Source organism: Mastacembelus armatus, chromosome 11, assembly GCF_900324485.2.
Source record: "Mastacembelus armatus chromosome 11, fMasArm1.2, whole genome shotgun sequence".
Taxonomy (NCBI): domain Eukaryota; kingdom Metazoa; phylum Chordata; class Actinopteri; order Synbranchiformes; family Mastacembelidae; genus Mastacembelus; species Mastacembelus armatus.
The window spans coordinates 8,986,998-9,002,626 of NC_046643.1; the positions used below are offsets into that span (position 1 = coordinate 8,986,998).

Consider the following 15,629-nt stretch of genomic DNA (forward strand, 5'->3'; position numbering starts at 1 on the left):
TACCCTTTTTGCAGAAAGATGAAGCAAGGAATGACTTTTTTTTTTGTCAGACGATAAAACTAAACATACAAGTTCCTAATGGGCTGTAGCTGAAGACTGTCAGCTCTTTAACACTTGTGAAATACAACAGTCTTGTGTTTTTATCATATACAAGGTCTGGTATCGGTCTCAAGACAGACAGATTTAACAGCTGAAAAGACAGATATAAATCTTTATCTAAAACAAAACCGTAAACACCAGTAACTCAGGTTGTCCTGTTACTCATATACTGCAGATTTACCTAAAACAACCAACAGGTCAGATTTTCATTTTTGAGAATGGCAGGAAAAACTGTAAACATTTAATCTGTTTTAAACAAAAGCTTAAAGTTTAACTCAAACACAAATGTAAATGTGTTGGCTTATTTGAAACTGTACATCCTAAAGACATACAATTTAGCATTTGAATTAAATATCTAATATTTCCTCCTTGATTATAAATACTACAATCCAAAAATCTACTTAAATATTGTTCTTTTCTATTTAATGAGTTGAGATTTTAGTGTGAAATCAGTGACAAAACAGACGCAATAGGAAGAACTGACCTGTTTCGGCTGGTACAGGGGGCCTTTCCACTGCAGTTCATAATACACTCAAGTGACATTTCCACACTGCTCGATGCAGTATTACCACATAAAAATAAATTAACAAGTGGTCAGCCACTGCAGGTTTACAGTTTAAAAATAATACATATTTTACAGTAAAGTGCCATCTTAAACACAAAAACACTGCCTGGCAGGAAATACAAGAATACATGAAAAATGTGTTAGATTTTATAGACTGCACCTGAAATAAGTAAAAGTACCCTCTAGGGCAGGTTAATGATCACCCTGCTAGCAAAGTAAATACTGGCTTAAATAGTCAGGTATCAAAAAGAAAATCTCATCTGGAATCACATTTTACACATTTACAACAGGTTTGGTTACAGTCAGTGAGACAGAGTGACCGAAGAGAAAACGAAGAGGGTTATAGGTTGTAGTTGTGCGCGTGTTTGCCAGTGGTCTGTGTGTCTGGCTGTGATCTCACCAGACGTGGAGAGAAACAGTTCGGCACCTCTCTGGGAAAAGAATCATCAATGCGTGGAAATCTGGGTGCTGGTATACAAAGAAAATGTGAGAGACTGTGGCACCGCAAGGACGCAGAACGCAAGAACGCCCGGACGAGAGCAGGACACATTTCCCAGAATGTGTTACAACAGTCATTTACTCTAAAGATGAAGGCAGGAATTTGTTCTTCAGCGAACTAGTAGCTGGCTGACTGACTTGTTCTGTTCTTCTGCAGATGGAGACAGCAGTCTCCAAAGCCACCTGTCAACAAAGCTCCATCTTTTGCCCTAACTCACTGGCGTTTTCTCAGGACGGGTCGCAAAATGAAATGCCACTATACTGGTCAAGGCAAGCGAAATAAAAGGATCAAAGCACTTTAAAAATGTCTCTACAAGGGTTTCAAGCAAACATGCAAAATGCAGCCAATACATACATAAACACAAATAAATATTTAACATCTATTTATATATATATGTGTATATCTATATATAAACTCTGCCCTGTGAAAATTATAGAATAGCACTGTTGCTACGTCACATAATAGCCATTATGTGAACATCCAAGCCTGTTGCTCAGGTATGTTTATGTGTTTGGCCTACGGTTCTCAGCTCATGTGTAGAGTGTATCTTCTTTTTTTGCATTACAGCTAAGTCATTGACTCTGCTACATATCCATATTTGTATTGTATACTAGTTTACCTACTACTTATAATAACAACAATAACAATTGCTTTGGTTTTAAAAAATAAAGTTTTTTCTTAGTTTGGCATAGAGAGTTTACAAACTGGCATCAGGATTGCCCTGGGATGAGTCGTGCCACAGAGATCTGGTACCACTGAGTGCAGAATATGGCACCTGGTGGATCGTTGTGTCATGGTAGGAAAATGCTGAAATGAGATTGTGACAAATGCTACATGTTCTGGTAAATTATGTCTGTTTCAAGTTAGATCTGCTAACCAAAAACACTGATCAGTGGGTGAGAATATGGACATACAGTAGGACATGATGTCCAGTAAAGTATATGGCAGCATGTTAGTGTGTCAGGTGTCGTCAGGTATCATATATGTGCTTTAATGCACATGGTTATATGTGTGTGTGCCTATCTGCCTTGAACTTCAAATACAGTTGTGTATATACAGTATGTGTGTCCGTGTCTGCATGACTGCCTGTGCCAGTGCATGTAGGTTTCTACTGGGTGTCTAAGTGCATGACGGGCTGGTGGCGCTCTCCAGGGAGGACTGGGAGAGGCGTCTGGTGAGGGGTCCGATGCTGGGGTCTGCCAGAGAGGAGGTAGGGAACAGCTTATACCAGCCACTGACTGTGGCAGATAGGTCCAAGTCCTCCAGAAGGATCTGGGCCATTCCCATGAAGCACTTGTGGTCCATACGCCCATAATCCCCCCACACTATTACCTACAGAGAAGGTGAAGTATGAGTATGAGTATGTGTGTGATATGTGTGTGATTGCTAGGAATAATAAACAAATGATAAAAGGTGAAAAGGACAGATAGAGGGAAGAATCAGGCGAATTCTACATTCACTTACCTGTAGGACTTTGCCCTGAGGACTCTCATCAAACAACAGAGCCTGCTGGTAAGTAGGGTCCAGAGATTTCTTCACCACTTTGGTTTTTTTCTTGGCCAAGCACACTCCGTTCTCCAAGACATACACCTTCACATAGGTTGCTGCAGCCACAACATGCACAAGAACAGCTACTTGAAACTGCTACATGTACAGCAAAGTCAGTAAATTTCCCAGCAGCAGCAGGTGAGGTCAATTCAGAGTACCTGGTATGTGCTTAGAGCCTGGTTTAGGAATCAACCCTCTGGCCTGGTTGACATCCACCTCCAGCTGCCCTCCTCTGTCCACCATGCCAACATGGACATCCCCTGCAGAGAGAAAACACACCATTTCTCTTCCATTCCAGCAGTAATCAAAATAATCTTGATGAACAAATCATAGGACTAGAGATTCAAGCTGAGTTCTCTGACGTGAATAAAGAATGTGATGCTAATTTATTTTCCAAAGAAGTCAAGTTCTCAGAAACTGCAATTGCTGATATCTACCAGCAGAGGGCGACACAGGACTTTAAGTCTGCCTTCAGGTATGGTGAAGCACACTACTATGTTTTTTTAAACAAGCATTGACCACTACATGAAATGTTTATATCTCATGCAAGAGCACCTTGTAGTATTTTTAAACAGTTTGTACAATATGCTGGTTTCATGGTTGTATTTAGTTGGCACTCTGCTGTGTACTTGTACTTTGCTGTTGCAACAATGCAATTTTCTTCAAATAAAGGTTTTCTTATCTTATCTTAATTTGACTCTATCATTCTTCCATCAAAAAAACATTTACATATTCTTGTACAGAATATACTCTCTTGTCGTGTTAGTGATGAATGAAACTGAAGTTTAACAGCCAATGTTGATCTCACATGAGTGGGTATCAGCTGCTAGCACACAAAGAGCAGGCAAACCACATTAATCACATTGCTTTGAGTCAAACACTACCAGAGCAGATTGAAAGTGACTGACAACAAAAGACTTGCGTTGTTGGTCTACATCACACTTGACTTACCCATGGGCGGTGTAGCTAGTGTTTGCCGGCCTACAATCTGTGCGGGGCCTAGTCCATCCAGAAAGTCACTGAACTGGCTCTCGGGGCCCAGGCGAGTGGTAGGGAAGACAAACCTGAGAAAGATGGAGGGTTAATGTTAGATGTGTACTGCTTATGGATGGATGGATGGATGGATGGGTGGATGGATGGATGGATGGATGGATGGATGGACGGACGGCTTGCATGTTGGATACGCACGTTCCATCAGAGCTGTTAGAGTTGGTGCTGCCGTCAGTTGAGTCCTTGCTGCCCTGCCGTGTCACTCGGTTCCTCATCTCCACGGCGATGCCAGTCTCCGTGCTCCGTCGGATGGTGCTACGAAGCTTTTTTGTCCCACCATCTGGAAAACAGAGGTTGCCGTTCCTGTTTTAACTAAACTTTTTTAATAACAACCATAGGAACATGTGAAGCTGAAAAGGTCAGGTTCTATAGAAGCCCAGCACTTGCATGATAAGCCTTTATGTGGACACTGCCTGTAACGTGAAAAATCCAGTAAGTAAAATGAAATTACCCGATTCGCTACAAATACCTGAAGACGTTAAAGTGATGCTTCCACGAGTGAGAGTTTCAGTAGTTTCTGAAATTATAAAAAGCCCTGAAACCTGCTTATGTCAAACCTTTTTATGTCTGAGAGATAGACTCTTTAGCAACTACCCACAGCGTTTGTTTTTCTAAAACAACTTCATTAGAAATGAAGAGGAATTTAGGCTGGCCTTGAGAACACCCATCTCGTCACTATTTATTTTGAAACAGGTTCACTCAGGCGAGAAGCAATCTCACCTAATATCCACTGGGATGTCCCTGCACTATTGGAAAATCTCTCCACTTCACAGGTATTACTACGAACACGAAAAGCCCATTTTACAATAGCTGTTGTGAGTGTGGGGCAATAGGCTTTTACGAGGACTCCTGAGCCTGACTTCTGAGGTAGAACCACATGCAAATTGGCAGCTTGAGGATTGTGGTGAATAGTGGGGTGGAAAGAAAGTCAGGCGGCTGTGCTGAGAGGGGGTCTTTACAGCTCTGCTGACGCTAGGAGAATGAGAGTTGAAGAGCGGCTAACCCCAAAAGAAGCTTTCAGGGCATCATCCCATGTAATGACATGCTGTATCTTTGTGCAGCTTAACATGCTGACTTCAAAGTAGTAGGGCACTGTCGCAATGATTTAGGTTCAGGATGAGACATGTAAGGCTGTGCACTCAAGCAGTTTTAGAAGACAACTCTTCCCTTATCCCTCCTTTCACTCCCATCTTTGTCTCACTGTACTCCGTGCAACATTACCCAGAGTTCCAAGGGTGCAAAGATAAACATCTCATGGGAGTACTTCAGGACATGCCACACAGACACACACACACACAGACCTCCTCCATATATACTAGGACAGTCAATTAATCAGTTAGGTGGTCAACAGAAAATAGGTATTTTGATACTTGAGCAATGAGTCAGGTTTTAAGCAAATGTGACAAATCTTTAGATTTTCAAATATGGATGTGAAGTCACCACCTGGGGCTCTGGAAAACTGGGACATTATATAGACAAAATAAACAGACTGATCAAGAAAAAAATAGATAAAATAATGAAATCTGTGAAAATAACCACTAGCTCCAGGTCTAGTATCAATGTATTTATCACTGTAGAAGTCAAAAAATACATTTACTGTATGTACAAACATCTTTACTACACTAGGAAATGATACTAACAGGACTTTTTATTAAAACATTAAATGCTATAAACAAAGAGGGAAAGGGAGGAGATGTACTAGAAAGAAAATTTTATTCTATAAATAATACATCCCAGAGCTATTCAACACAGAAATCTATAGATGCACACACACGAACACACACAGACACTAGATAGCACTAGTGTTTGTACATTTACACTTCCATGCAACATTCACACAGATTATCTGCACGTGAGAGTCCAGGCCACGGGGTGACAGTTTAATTAGACGAGGATGAGAAAGCTGCTGTGCGAAGTTGCGTCAGCAAAGCTCACTTAATATAAAGGCCTCAACAAAGTCTCTGACTCTTTTCTGAGCCTTCCCTTGACATGGGCTTTCTGTGCAGACATATTTTCAGTCTCTAAATTTCCCCTTAACTAAACAGTGGTGGTTTGGATGTAAATCACTGGTTGACAGAAGCAATAACTAGAGGAACAAAGTGATTACCCTAACGGCTTTACGCTAGCAGCTCCAATACTCGAACCGTGTTATATCTGTTATTAAAATGGGACCTGCCGCTACCACTCTGAGAAAGTCAAAATGATAAAAGTGGCACATTTGGCCTTCCAAAAGCTTACAAAATGGCTAAAATGGATAGTATTGCATTTTTGTGCTTCATGTACAGCATCAAATTTAGAGTTACTGTTCAGAACTCAGAAGCAGTGTTGCCTGATGATTATTACAAGGGTGTTTTTCTTTCTCCAATTTAGAACATTTATTTGGTAGAAGTAAAAATTTCCATTTTAACTTAAGTTTTTCAAATGTCACTCCGGTCTGGTGATGTGGAGAGAGAGAGAGACACATTGTACTTAAAACTGTTTCCAAAAGTCACTTATCCATAGAGCACAAAGTACGTTTTTTCATGCAGAAATTCCCCCAAAAAATGCTTAGAGATTAAGGGGTTAATTTTCTCTGTTTTAGTGCTGTGACCATGCAGCACATTATGACTGCAGTTGTAGTTGCAGGAGAAACCCATTCATCTCTCCTATATTGAGGCCCAGATACTATAGCTGAATGGTGCAGTGGAGTCATCAGAGACTTTTAACTAGCAGTAGTTCATTGTTGCCAGTTGTGCACACACTGTTGCAGTCGCCCCACTTCATCCGTTTAAGCAACTGCAAGCTCATTAAACATCCTCACTGTGTCCACCTCATCACCATGACAACCACAGACCACCATCATCACTAGGGAGGTAAACAGATGGTAAACAAAGCCACCTGATGAGGTTTTGAGGGAATGAGAAAGCAGAGATTTACCAACTGAACATAGAACTTTAAACAAGTGTCACAGACAACTAAAGTGTTGGGGAGAGATGGGTGAAGAGGAATATGAGAATGATGGAGTCCCCATGGGTGCTGGGGATAAGGGGAGGGGAGGTGCCTACTGCTGCCTTCTATTTATAATCCTGCAGTCAAGAATATTTCCAGTGGAGAGTGCATGTGTGTGTGTGTGTGTCTCTGTCTTGTATGAAGATTTAAACCTGTTTATACACTCACATTGTGAGAACTAAGATTTCCTCATGGGGATCAGATACTAGTCCCAGGCATGAATTTTAGGGTGACAACTTTGTTTAAGGTTACGTTTAGGGTATGTGTTAGGGTTAGGCAAGTACAAGTTGTGGTTAATGTTAGAATACATCTTCAGGAATTGAATGTAAGTCAATGTTTAGACTCCAAAGGAATTAAACCAAATGTGTCTGCACAATTTTAATGGTTGTGTGCACACAATGAACATAAAGCCATTATTAAGAGAACATTTTGGCTTATCCTCACAATGTCAAAGCTCTCTGAGGGTTAAGACTTGGTTTAAGGGTAAAAGTTAGAATTAGGTTAGTGTTAGGAATTTAGTTGTGGTGGTTAAGCTTAGGGTAGGGGGTTTAGGCAGACAGTATGTCAGCAAGTGTCCTCAAGACTCTAGAAATACCAGTCTGTGTTTGTGTGTGTCTGTTTGCAGCATCACTCCCAGACAAACTCCTGCTGCCATGACAACCCCCGCCCTCGTATCTGGACCCAGACAATGCCACCTGAGACAACTGGCGCCATGGCGACAGGCTCATCCGCCCAATCACTTTTTTAAAATTAATTTATCGAGGCAACTGAAACTCCTGCACTTCACGCAGGAACAGGGATTAACAATGTCACTACAGAGGTAACCTAAACTCTGTCCTTTCTTGTAACTGGACCTGAGGCCTGCTATTTAATATAGCATTTAAAATGTTCATTTAAACATCATTAGATTACAACTGTGTATGATCTACACATGATGATCTATTACAGTGGTGAATCTGTCAAATCACCCTGAGTGACTAGAAGGACACTACTATTAACCCATGTTTGACCTATCAAGTGGCAACTCTTCTTTTTTCCATGTTTGCTACTCAGCCGACCCCTCCCCTCTCATCAAAACAACCTCCACCTATCCCCCCACCCCTCCCTGATGGTGCGAAGCAGTGATCTCTTCCTTCCGATTTAATCCCCTCCTCCTTGTCTGCGCTTTCCCTCCATTCGTTTCCATGGCAATGCTGTCTGCATTGCACCAAGAGCCCCGGCCGGCGTGTTCGCTCATAAGCCTTTCCCCTCTCTCTGTCTTTCTTCACTTGTACTGTCATCTTCACAAGTCTCACTCTTTAGTCAGTCCTCACTTCTTTCATCCTCTCGTTAAACCCTATCTCCCAACACGATTCTGTCTTTTATTGCCGCTCTTTATCTCCACCTCTTCATTTACTTGCAATGTTTTTCTTATCTTTGCTTCCCCTTTTCTATACATAAACTCCTTAAGAATTGACTCCTAAAGGCAGATAGCCTTGATTGCCCTTTTAATTCAGTCACTTTTAGTTCCCTAAATCTTTGGCCTCTGTCCATCTTTATCGATCAGTTCTTATCTCTTCATCCAGTCTATCCCATCTAAATTATTTAGCATATTTTCTCCTCTTGCTTTGCTGAACTAACTTTGTTATACAGTGTTAACGTCAAATATGTGCACATCCTCAAAGACGTAATTAGAGGTATTCTGACATATATGCCCTTTGAGCAGCTAAAATAAAAAACATTACATAAGCTGTTGTGCTTTGTGTGCTATAAAGCAGTTAAAATGTCTCTTGTTGGCTTCACTAAGGTGAATAATACCTTGTCCTTCATCATGAATCCTACAGAAACGTGCAGCCCAGGGAGCAATCACACACTCAAAACTTTCTTTTGAAAACCAAGGAATTCATCTGAGCCACTTATGCAAGTCACATGGGTGATAATCATGATAAGGCAAGATCAGGTCACATGGAAGAAGATTAGGATGATAGAAAGTGGTGGGCAGGGAAAGAATTAATAGCTTCACCAGTGGGAATTAATAGCAGAGGGGGATAAAAGGTGGGATTACTGAAAACGCCAACAATGCAGAAAAGAGCTATACAAAGTGACTGCACGCAGGCTCACACATGATATACAGCTTCTATGAGTGTGTGTGTGTGTGTGTGTGTGTGTGTGCTCAGTAGATCATTAAAGCTGCTCTGACATTTACAGAGAACACTGCTGAAGCCTTTCTCATTATATGCAGTTATATAGAACGCTGTTTTTAGACTCCTTGGCTGCGCCGACATGCCTACTGGATGCACCAGTGACGGCAACAATCCACCATGCATAGCAACAGTAACCAAGCATGGGTGTTGGAGATGAAAGATCTGTTGTGGTATCTTCACTGTCGGACACCTGCTAAATTTGGATAAAAGAAACACTCAAGGTAGAAGCCAAAGTAAGACAAGAGATTATATATAAATCTGTCATTCACCACTACTATCATGTGTCATGCAGTTATATAAGCTTATATACAGTGATTCAGTGATTAGGATAGTATGCTTATAGTATACACCAGTGTATATATGAGAGCTAAGAGCCACAAAGACATTTCATGCCTGCCAACAAATGTCAATAATTCTATCCTGCAAATGAAAAACTGAATACAGATTAAATGGTTTTACCCTTCAGGACATTTCTGTTTAAAACATAATATAACCCTGTAAACACTTTCATTTTGTTTGAGATATCAGCTTGCAAAATCAGCTGCCTCACTGGTCTGGCGCTTTGCTCAAGGGAACATCAATAGCATGAGGAAACTCATCCATGCCAATATGTTATATTGGCATCATATCAGCTAGTAAAATAAAACCTTTCTAAGGTTAGAGCTTCCAAACACTTTCTACATCTGCTTCTCACTAAAGCTAATAATACATGAACACCACCAAATGTCACCAAAGCTAAAAGAATTTTGGTTATTTCATATTAGAGATCTTTGTTTCTGTTCTGTTTTTTTTTTCTACATTGTAATCACTAATTTAAAGTGGGTGCTTAGTTAGATGACATGAGATTAATTAGATCCATTTTTAGAGGTGCTGATGTGCAAATTGCATTTGCAAGACTGGCATAGTTCTTCTGCAATAATAAGGCAAATAAGTCAAAATGTCAAAGTATTCTTTTAAGGCATCAGCCATCTGAGGACATTCATTCACAATGTGGATACAAAATAGTTCAGGTAGCAGCATAAAACGTCCTTACAATTCAAGTAGTTAGGTTAATGAACTGAATCTCAGTATCTCTTTAGCTGTATTTATGGCTGTGTGCCATCATAAGCCTGGGTCCCGGCTGCTGTGTGTGTGTTTGTGGTCTTCCTCAAACCTTTTTTCCTATCATCATGTCATTTATGAGACTGTCCATTTTTCTAGGACACGTATTTAACACTAACAGACCATGCAAAAACAAATAAATGCCGCAGAGTTAAGTGTAGGCTAGAATGCAAAGTGTTACTACTGTGTTGTCTTTGTGTGTGTGTTTGTGTTGCGTCATGGGGTGGTGAGTGTAGAAGCAATTTGTTTTTCTCAGCAACATGTTGCAAAGGAAATGATTTCTTGAAATCTAAAACCTTAACGTATGGCAGGACGTCTTTCAATGACTTAATATGCCACATGGACCTCTGTCTAATGACAATTAATTACAATGAGGAAAAGAGTAATCTAATTCATCTGTAATTTCCTGTTGATTACTCAACCCTGCTGAGACCAGACGGCTGAACCATTTGTGAGGAAAAAGCAGATGAGGAGAAACAAAAGACATCGGATGTTTGAAAACTAACCAAAAACTATTCATAACATAATTTTATATTTACATATTTTGTGTGAAGAAAATTCCACATATCATTTTACATTGAGCAGAAGGGAAACTATGCCACCATCCTGGCATATTTGCTCTTTGATTTACAAGAAAAAACATTTAAAGCATGTAAAGTAAACTAAATCTCTCAGTCAATGTTTCCTGCAGTGCAGCAGCAGCCTGGCTGTATGTTCACAATGGGTGAGGAGGAGCTATGAGTGTGTGTGTGTGTGTGTGTGTGTGTGTGTGTGTGTGTGTGTGTGTGTGTGTGTGTGTGTGTGTGTGTGTGTGTGTGCGTGTGTGTGCGTGAGTGTGTGTTGCTCCTATGCACCAAAAACTGATCTCCAGTCCATGTTTTCTTTCATAGCACCATACAGCAGATGACAGCAGACTTGCATTTTAATGTGTCTTCCAGCACTCACTGTAATGAGGAGTGATAATGACACCCTAATTCTAGGCCCCTGACACAGACTTTTATTCACTTTGGGCTGTAGATTTAATTTGAAATGAATAAAATTGACCATTTTTGCCAATAAAGGTACACTTAATAACCCATAATGACAAAATAAAAACATGCATTTAGGAAGATTTATTAGAAATCAAACACTGAAATTAGTCATTTACAAATGTACAGTATTCTACCCTTTTGCTGTGGCTCTCCACGCTGTGGTCAGATGCATCCTGTTTTGCTTTCATTTTCCTTCAGATGTCTACAACTTGTTTGGAGTGCACCTGTGGCAAACTGATTTGATCTGACACAGGCAAACTCTGTGTCTTTCCCCTGACATCACTGAGCCTGCTGAAGCCTTGCTGGGATGCCAACAACCCTCTCTGACTCATTTTTAAGTCACAGTGCTATATGTGAGAGCTGCTATTCTAAAAAAACGAAGGTCAGCCAAAGGCCCTTCAGTGGACAGTATATGGGAAATAACACCTCAGCTACCTTTGCTGTGTGAAAAACCTGACATGCTGAAAAATACATAGAACAATACAGGACATAGCAACATATTCATCCTGGAGTTGATCTTACCCATATCTAATTAGCAAGAAGGCAAATACAAGTATTTCAAAAATGTCAAACTCTTCCTTTGAGTGTGAAGGCTGCATCAGATTACAGGTGCTGTGCTCTAAAATTAAGGTGCACACACACAATAGGAAGTACACAAACACAGCGACAGATTTAGATTGAATGGTTCACCAGTCTGGCTAAGAATAGAGCATGGAGCATGGAGGAGTCAGTGGGCAAGACAAAGAACATGATGGATGCTCTGAGTAAATGGGAGAGCAAAAGAGATGGAGATGATGGGAGGAGAGATAAAGGAGAGGGAAAACTGGGGAAGCACAAAAAGGGCAGTGAGGGAGTACAGAAAGTGGAGAGATGAGAAACAGAAAGGGGAGAGAAAGTGATGGCTGGTCAGCTTAGCAGGTATTTGGTAGCCTCTAAAGGCACCAGCAGGGACGATAAAGCTTTTAGAGACGAGTTAAGTTTCAGTGTGTGTATGTGTCAGGAGATCCAGTGACTCAACACACTTCAAAAGAAAAAAGTGGTGGAGGAAAGGAGATGTGATGAGGGAGTCAACAGAATCACAGTCTCACCTGAAATAGCAGCTCAAGATACGCAAGAAGCATTTTTTTGACTCGTAATGAATAAGAACAGCTATCATGTGTAGTCGTCTTGTGAAACAGGTATTATTATAAAAAGGCAGTTCAAGTGTTACCGTAGATCGGGCGCCGCGGAGATTTAACAAATCCATTGTTACTGTTCTACCGAGTCATAGCTTTTTATCCAGTGTTGCTCATTTTGTTCACAAGATTTTCCTGAGCTGTCCTGAAGTGTAAAGATTTCTCTTTAGGAGTGAGTTTGCCCTCGAAGGATCTAATAACTGTAAGCTTTCCAAAGTGTTGCTGCCAAAATTTCCAAAGTGTGTTTCCTAGCTGTGACTCAGACACAGAGCTAGAAGTAGGGCATGAGTGAGTCACACTGAAAACACCCTTAGTACTTTAATGCCAGGCCTGTTCACTGGCCCACTGCAACACAGTCTAAAAGACCTTTAGGGGTGCACTGTTTTTAACCAGTGGACATACTAGTCTGTTTTATGATGATGTTGCTGAGGTCCCTGATCACTTTCATTTCCCTCACAATCATAAAATCAATCACTGAATCTGCAAATGTTTACAGTCTGATAAAGACAACACACTCGAATTAAAAGACGTTTTTGTGAAAATACTACAACTATGGTGCACTATGGTGACATTAAATGGATAAGGGGTATCTCTGCACAAACACTATGAAACTATAGTAGTGTTTGGAGAATTTTGTTTGGAGAATTTAGTTTGGAGAATTTTGTTTGGGCTGGTGGTGGAATGTGTCTACAACCGATAAGCACTTTCAACTGTTCCTGGGATAGAAAGACAGTCCGAAAACGTTATCCACAGCTACAGTATCTCCCCCCTGCATCACATCTGCCTGTGCTGCAGAGCTAATCCCAGTGTAGAGGAGTGCAATGTTCAGTGTATGTAGGAGTAGAAGAAGTATACAGGAAGCTACAAAGACTAAAAACCAGAGTCTACATTTATCTTGAGCTAATAATGGTAGCTGAAACTGTCTTCTAATTTGTCAGCAACAAAACCAAACAAGTGCAAAACCACCTAGCACCACAACAGTGCACAGTAGGTTACATTTACTTTCCTTCATTTGCAATAATCATGAGTCAGCCCTAAATTTATCATAGACTCTTTCAGAATCTTTAGTAAATGACTCCTTTATCTTAATTCTGTCACTTCTTTTGTTTTGTTTTTTTGTTTTTTTTTTGAGGAGGGGGATACTTTTTGTTTGTCTCTAAGTAGCTAACTAAGGCTAGTCACATGTAAATATTTATGTTGTAGGCATATGTTTCCTGTTTTCAGAAAAATGAAATGTGTAGCTTGAGAACATTTACTACCTGCAGAGGAACAAAGCTTACAGAGGTTTTATTTTGAAAGCAACAAAATTCAAAGCACAGTACTGTAGATTGCGCCACAGAATCATGAAGCTTTTTACAGTCACAGGCATATGAACTGGAAACATCTGGGTTACTTCCCTGAAAGACAGAATAAAAGTAAATGGAAAAAAATGGTTTTCTTAACATTACTGGCAATGGCAAAATTCCCCTCACATATCACCACTCACAGGCTGGAGCTAGAGTTAAAGTCAGCCAACTCCAAATCATTGGTCTGACAGCAGTACAACCCAGAAATGTGGCTGCTGTCTTTGAACAAAGTTGGAATTAATTTAATAAGCAAACTAAAAAGTATCCTCTCCCTTAGTCAGACAATCTTCCTGCTCTGTCTCTTTTCCCTGGTATATTTCAGAAACACATACGCAGAATGAAAAAAAGAATTAAACATAGAATATTTGAAGAAACTGAGAAGTGAGGGTTGAGAATAGAAAAGGATGGATGTTGAGTGGGTTGGGAGGGCTAAATGGAGCAGAAAACAGTGAGGTGATCGAGTGTGGATGTTTACCAGCCAAACACATGCACACTCTGTTTATACTAGGTGGGGTTTGGCCTTGGTGTTGAAGCCTTTCACTGGGATGTTCACCAAAAATGCACACGGACACACATCCATGTCTGGTTTTCTTTTATGTAACTCCCTTTGCGCACTGCATCTCATCAGTGGCACTTGTTTCTCTGCAAGCCCCCAGCCCTCTGTGCAGAATAACAGTATACTGGGAGCCGCTCTGCTGGCTCTGTTTTCACAGTCATGGATAAACCTGCACAGGAGATAAGAACATGTTCAGTGGAAGAGTGACTCACCCATTTAAAGCCGGGAAACCATTTGTGTGTATGCGTGTGCACTTTCTCCTCACAGATACTAATAATAGCAAGTGATAAATAGAACACAGACAGAACCAAAATGCCATCCCCAAATGGGCTGTTACACAAAACCTAGAATAATAACACAATGAGAGTGGGAGTCAGGGCTATGAATGGAGAAACATGAGGAAAACCGCATTATGGAAGAAAAACATACAATATGTCTGTAGGAATGCATAAAAATAGTCTGTATCTAAGGTAAGGGTCTGTATACAGACACACACATTGCCACCAGCTTTATGAAAGTGTGCTTCGCATTGACACCTCATGAAGGAATTTATGCTACCTACCTTTTTCCTTCTTTTCTTTTATGCTATAATCAATTCTGACACCTTTATTCCTGTTGTCATCTCTGGCAGTTTAGTGCAGAGACAGATAGGTGATATTAATGAATATTAGAGATGTCAAAATATATTGTGGCATAATATAACGCTACAAAATATGAAAATGTGCATTTGGGGATATAAAATTCACCTGTGAATATCAAATAAATTAATAAATCTTGTCAGTTTTGACTCTCTAAAGATATACTATCCTGTTTGGAAACACCAGAGGGCATAATTAAATGTCATCCATTAAGGTCTCAGCTGCAGTCTGAAAATGTTGTGAAGGCTTTGAAAATGTCCTTGTCCTACTTCATACATTTAAAACCAGCATGTGAAGATGGTAAAACAAAGATTTGTGACCGACTGTATTTTGCACCAAAAAACTATTTTGTACAGTGTTTTTGGTCATGTTAGCAAACCTTTAAAGCTTTGCTTATGAGACTTACTGTTCAAATCGGTCTTAGGTCAAGGGTCTGATGAAAGACAGTACACCGGAGTTAAAGGCTCGGGTATGGTGCCAACAGCGACACTCCATAATAAACATTCTCCTTGAGAAATCACAAAGAGCTGCCAAACAAATACCTGAACTTCAGTCATTTCTAGTCACTTGAAAAACATCTGCATATAACTAAGACCACGCTGGGTATAATCCTGCAGTGTGTAGAAAGACTGAACAATATGTGAGACATTAAAAATAGCACTGGTTAAAAGCAGATATACACAGTATAACCATTGCAGTACAGAGAGAAAAGGCCGTGGTCATTCAACAATGGGAAAGTAATGGGTCAAATAATGATCAAAGACAGTACACCAGAGTGAAATGGCTCAGGCATCCCAAAGGCTGATCTGAGACAGATACGCCCATGAAAATGAACTGGCACAGAACCGTG

The 15,629-nt window shown here is 40.4% G+C and overlaps 1 protein-coding gene across 1 annotated transcript in view; it reads right to left on the reverse strand.

Annotated features, from left to right (window-relative positions):
- Positions 1 to 966: 966 nt before the first annotated feature.
- rims3 (regulating synaptic membrane exocytosis 3) overlaps positions 967 to 15,629 on the reverse strand; it is a 28,651-nt gene continuing 13,988 nt past the window's right edge. Inside the window, exons 3-7 of the mRNA XM_026300531.1 lie at positions 3,900 to 4,041; positions 3,663 to 3,775; positions 2,870 to 2,971; positions 2,628 to 2,767; positions 967 to 2,495 (exon numbers count right to left, since the gene is read on the reverse strand). Coding sequence (XP_026156316.1) covers positions 2,283 to 2,495; positions 2,628 to 2,767; positions 2,870 to 2,971; positions 3,663 to 3,775; positions 3,900 to 4,041 — 710 coding nt within the window. The 3' untranslated portion in view covers positions 967 to 2,282. The remainder of the gene's footprint in view (positions 2,496 to 2,627; positions 2,768 to 2,869; positions 2,972 to 3,662; positions 3,776 to 3,899; positions 4,042 to 15,629) is intronic.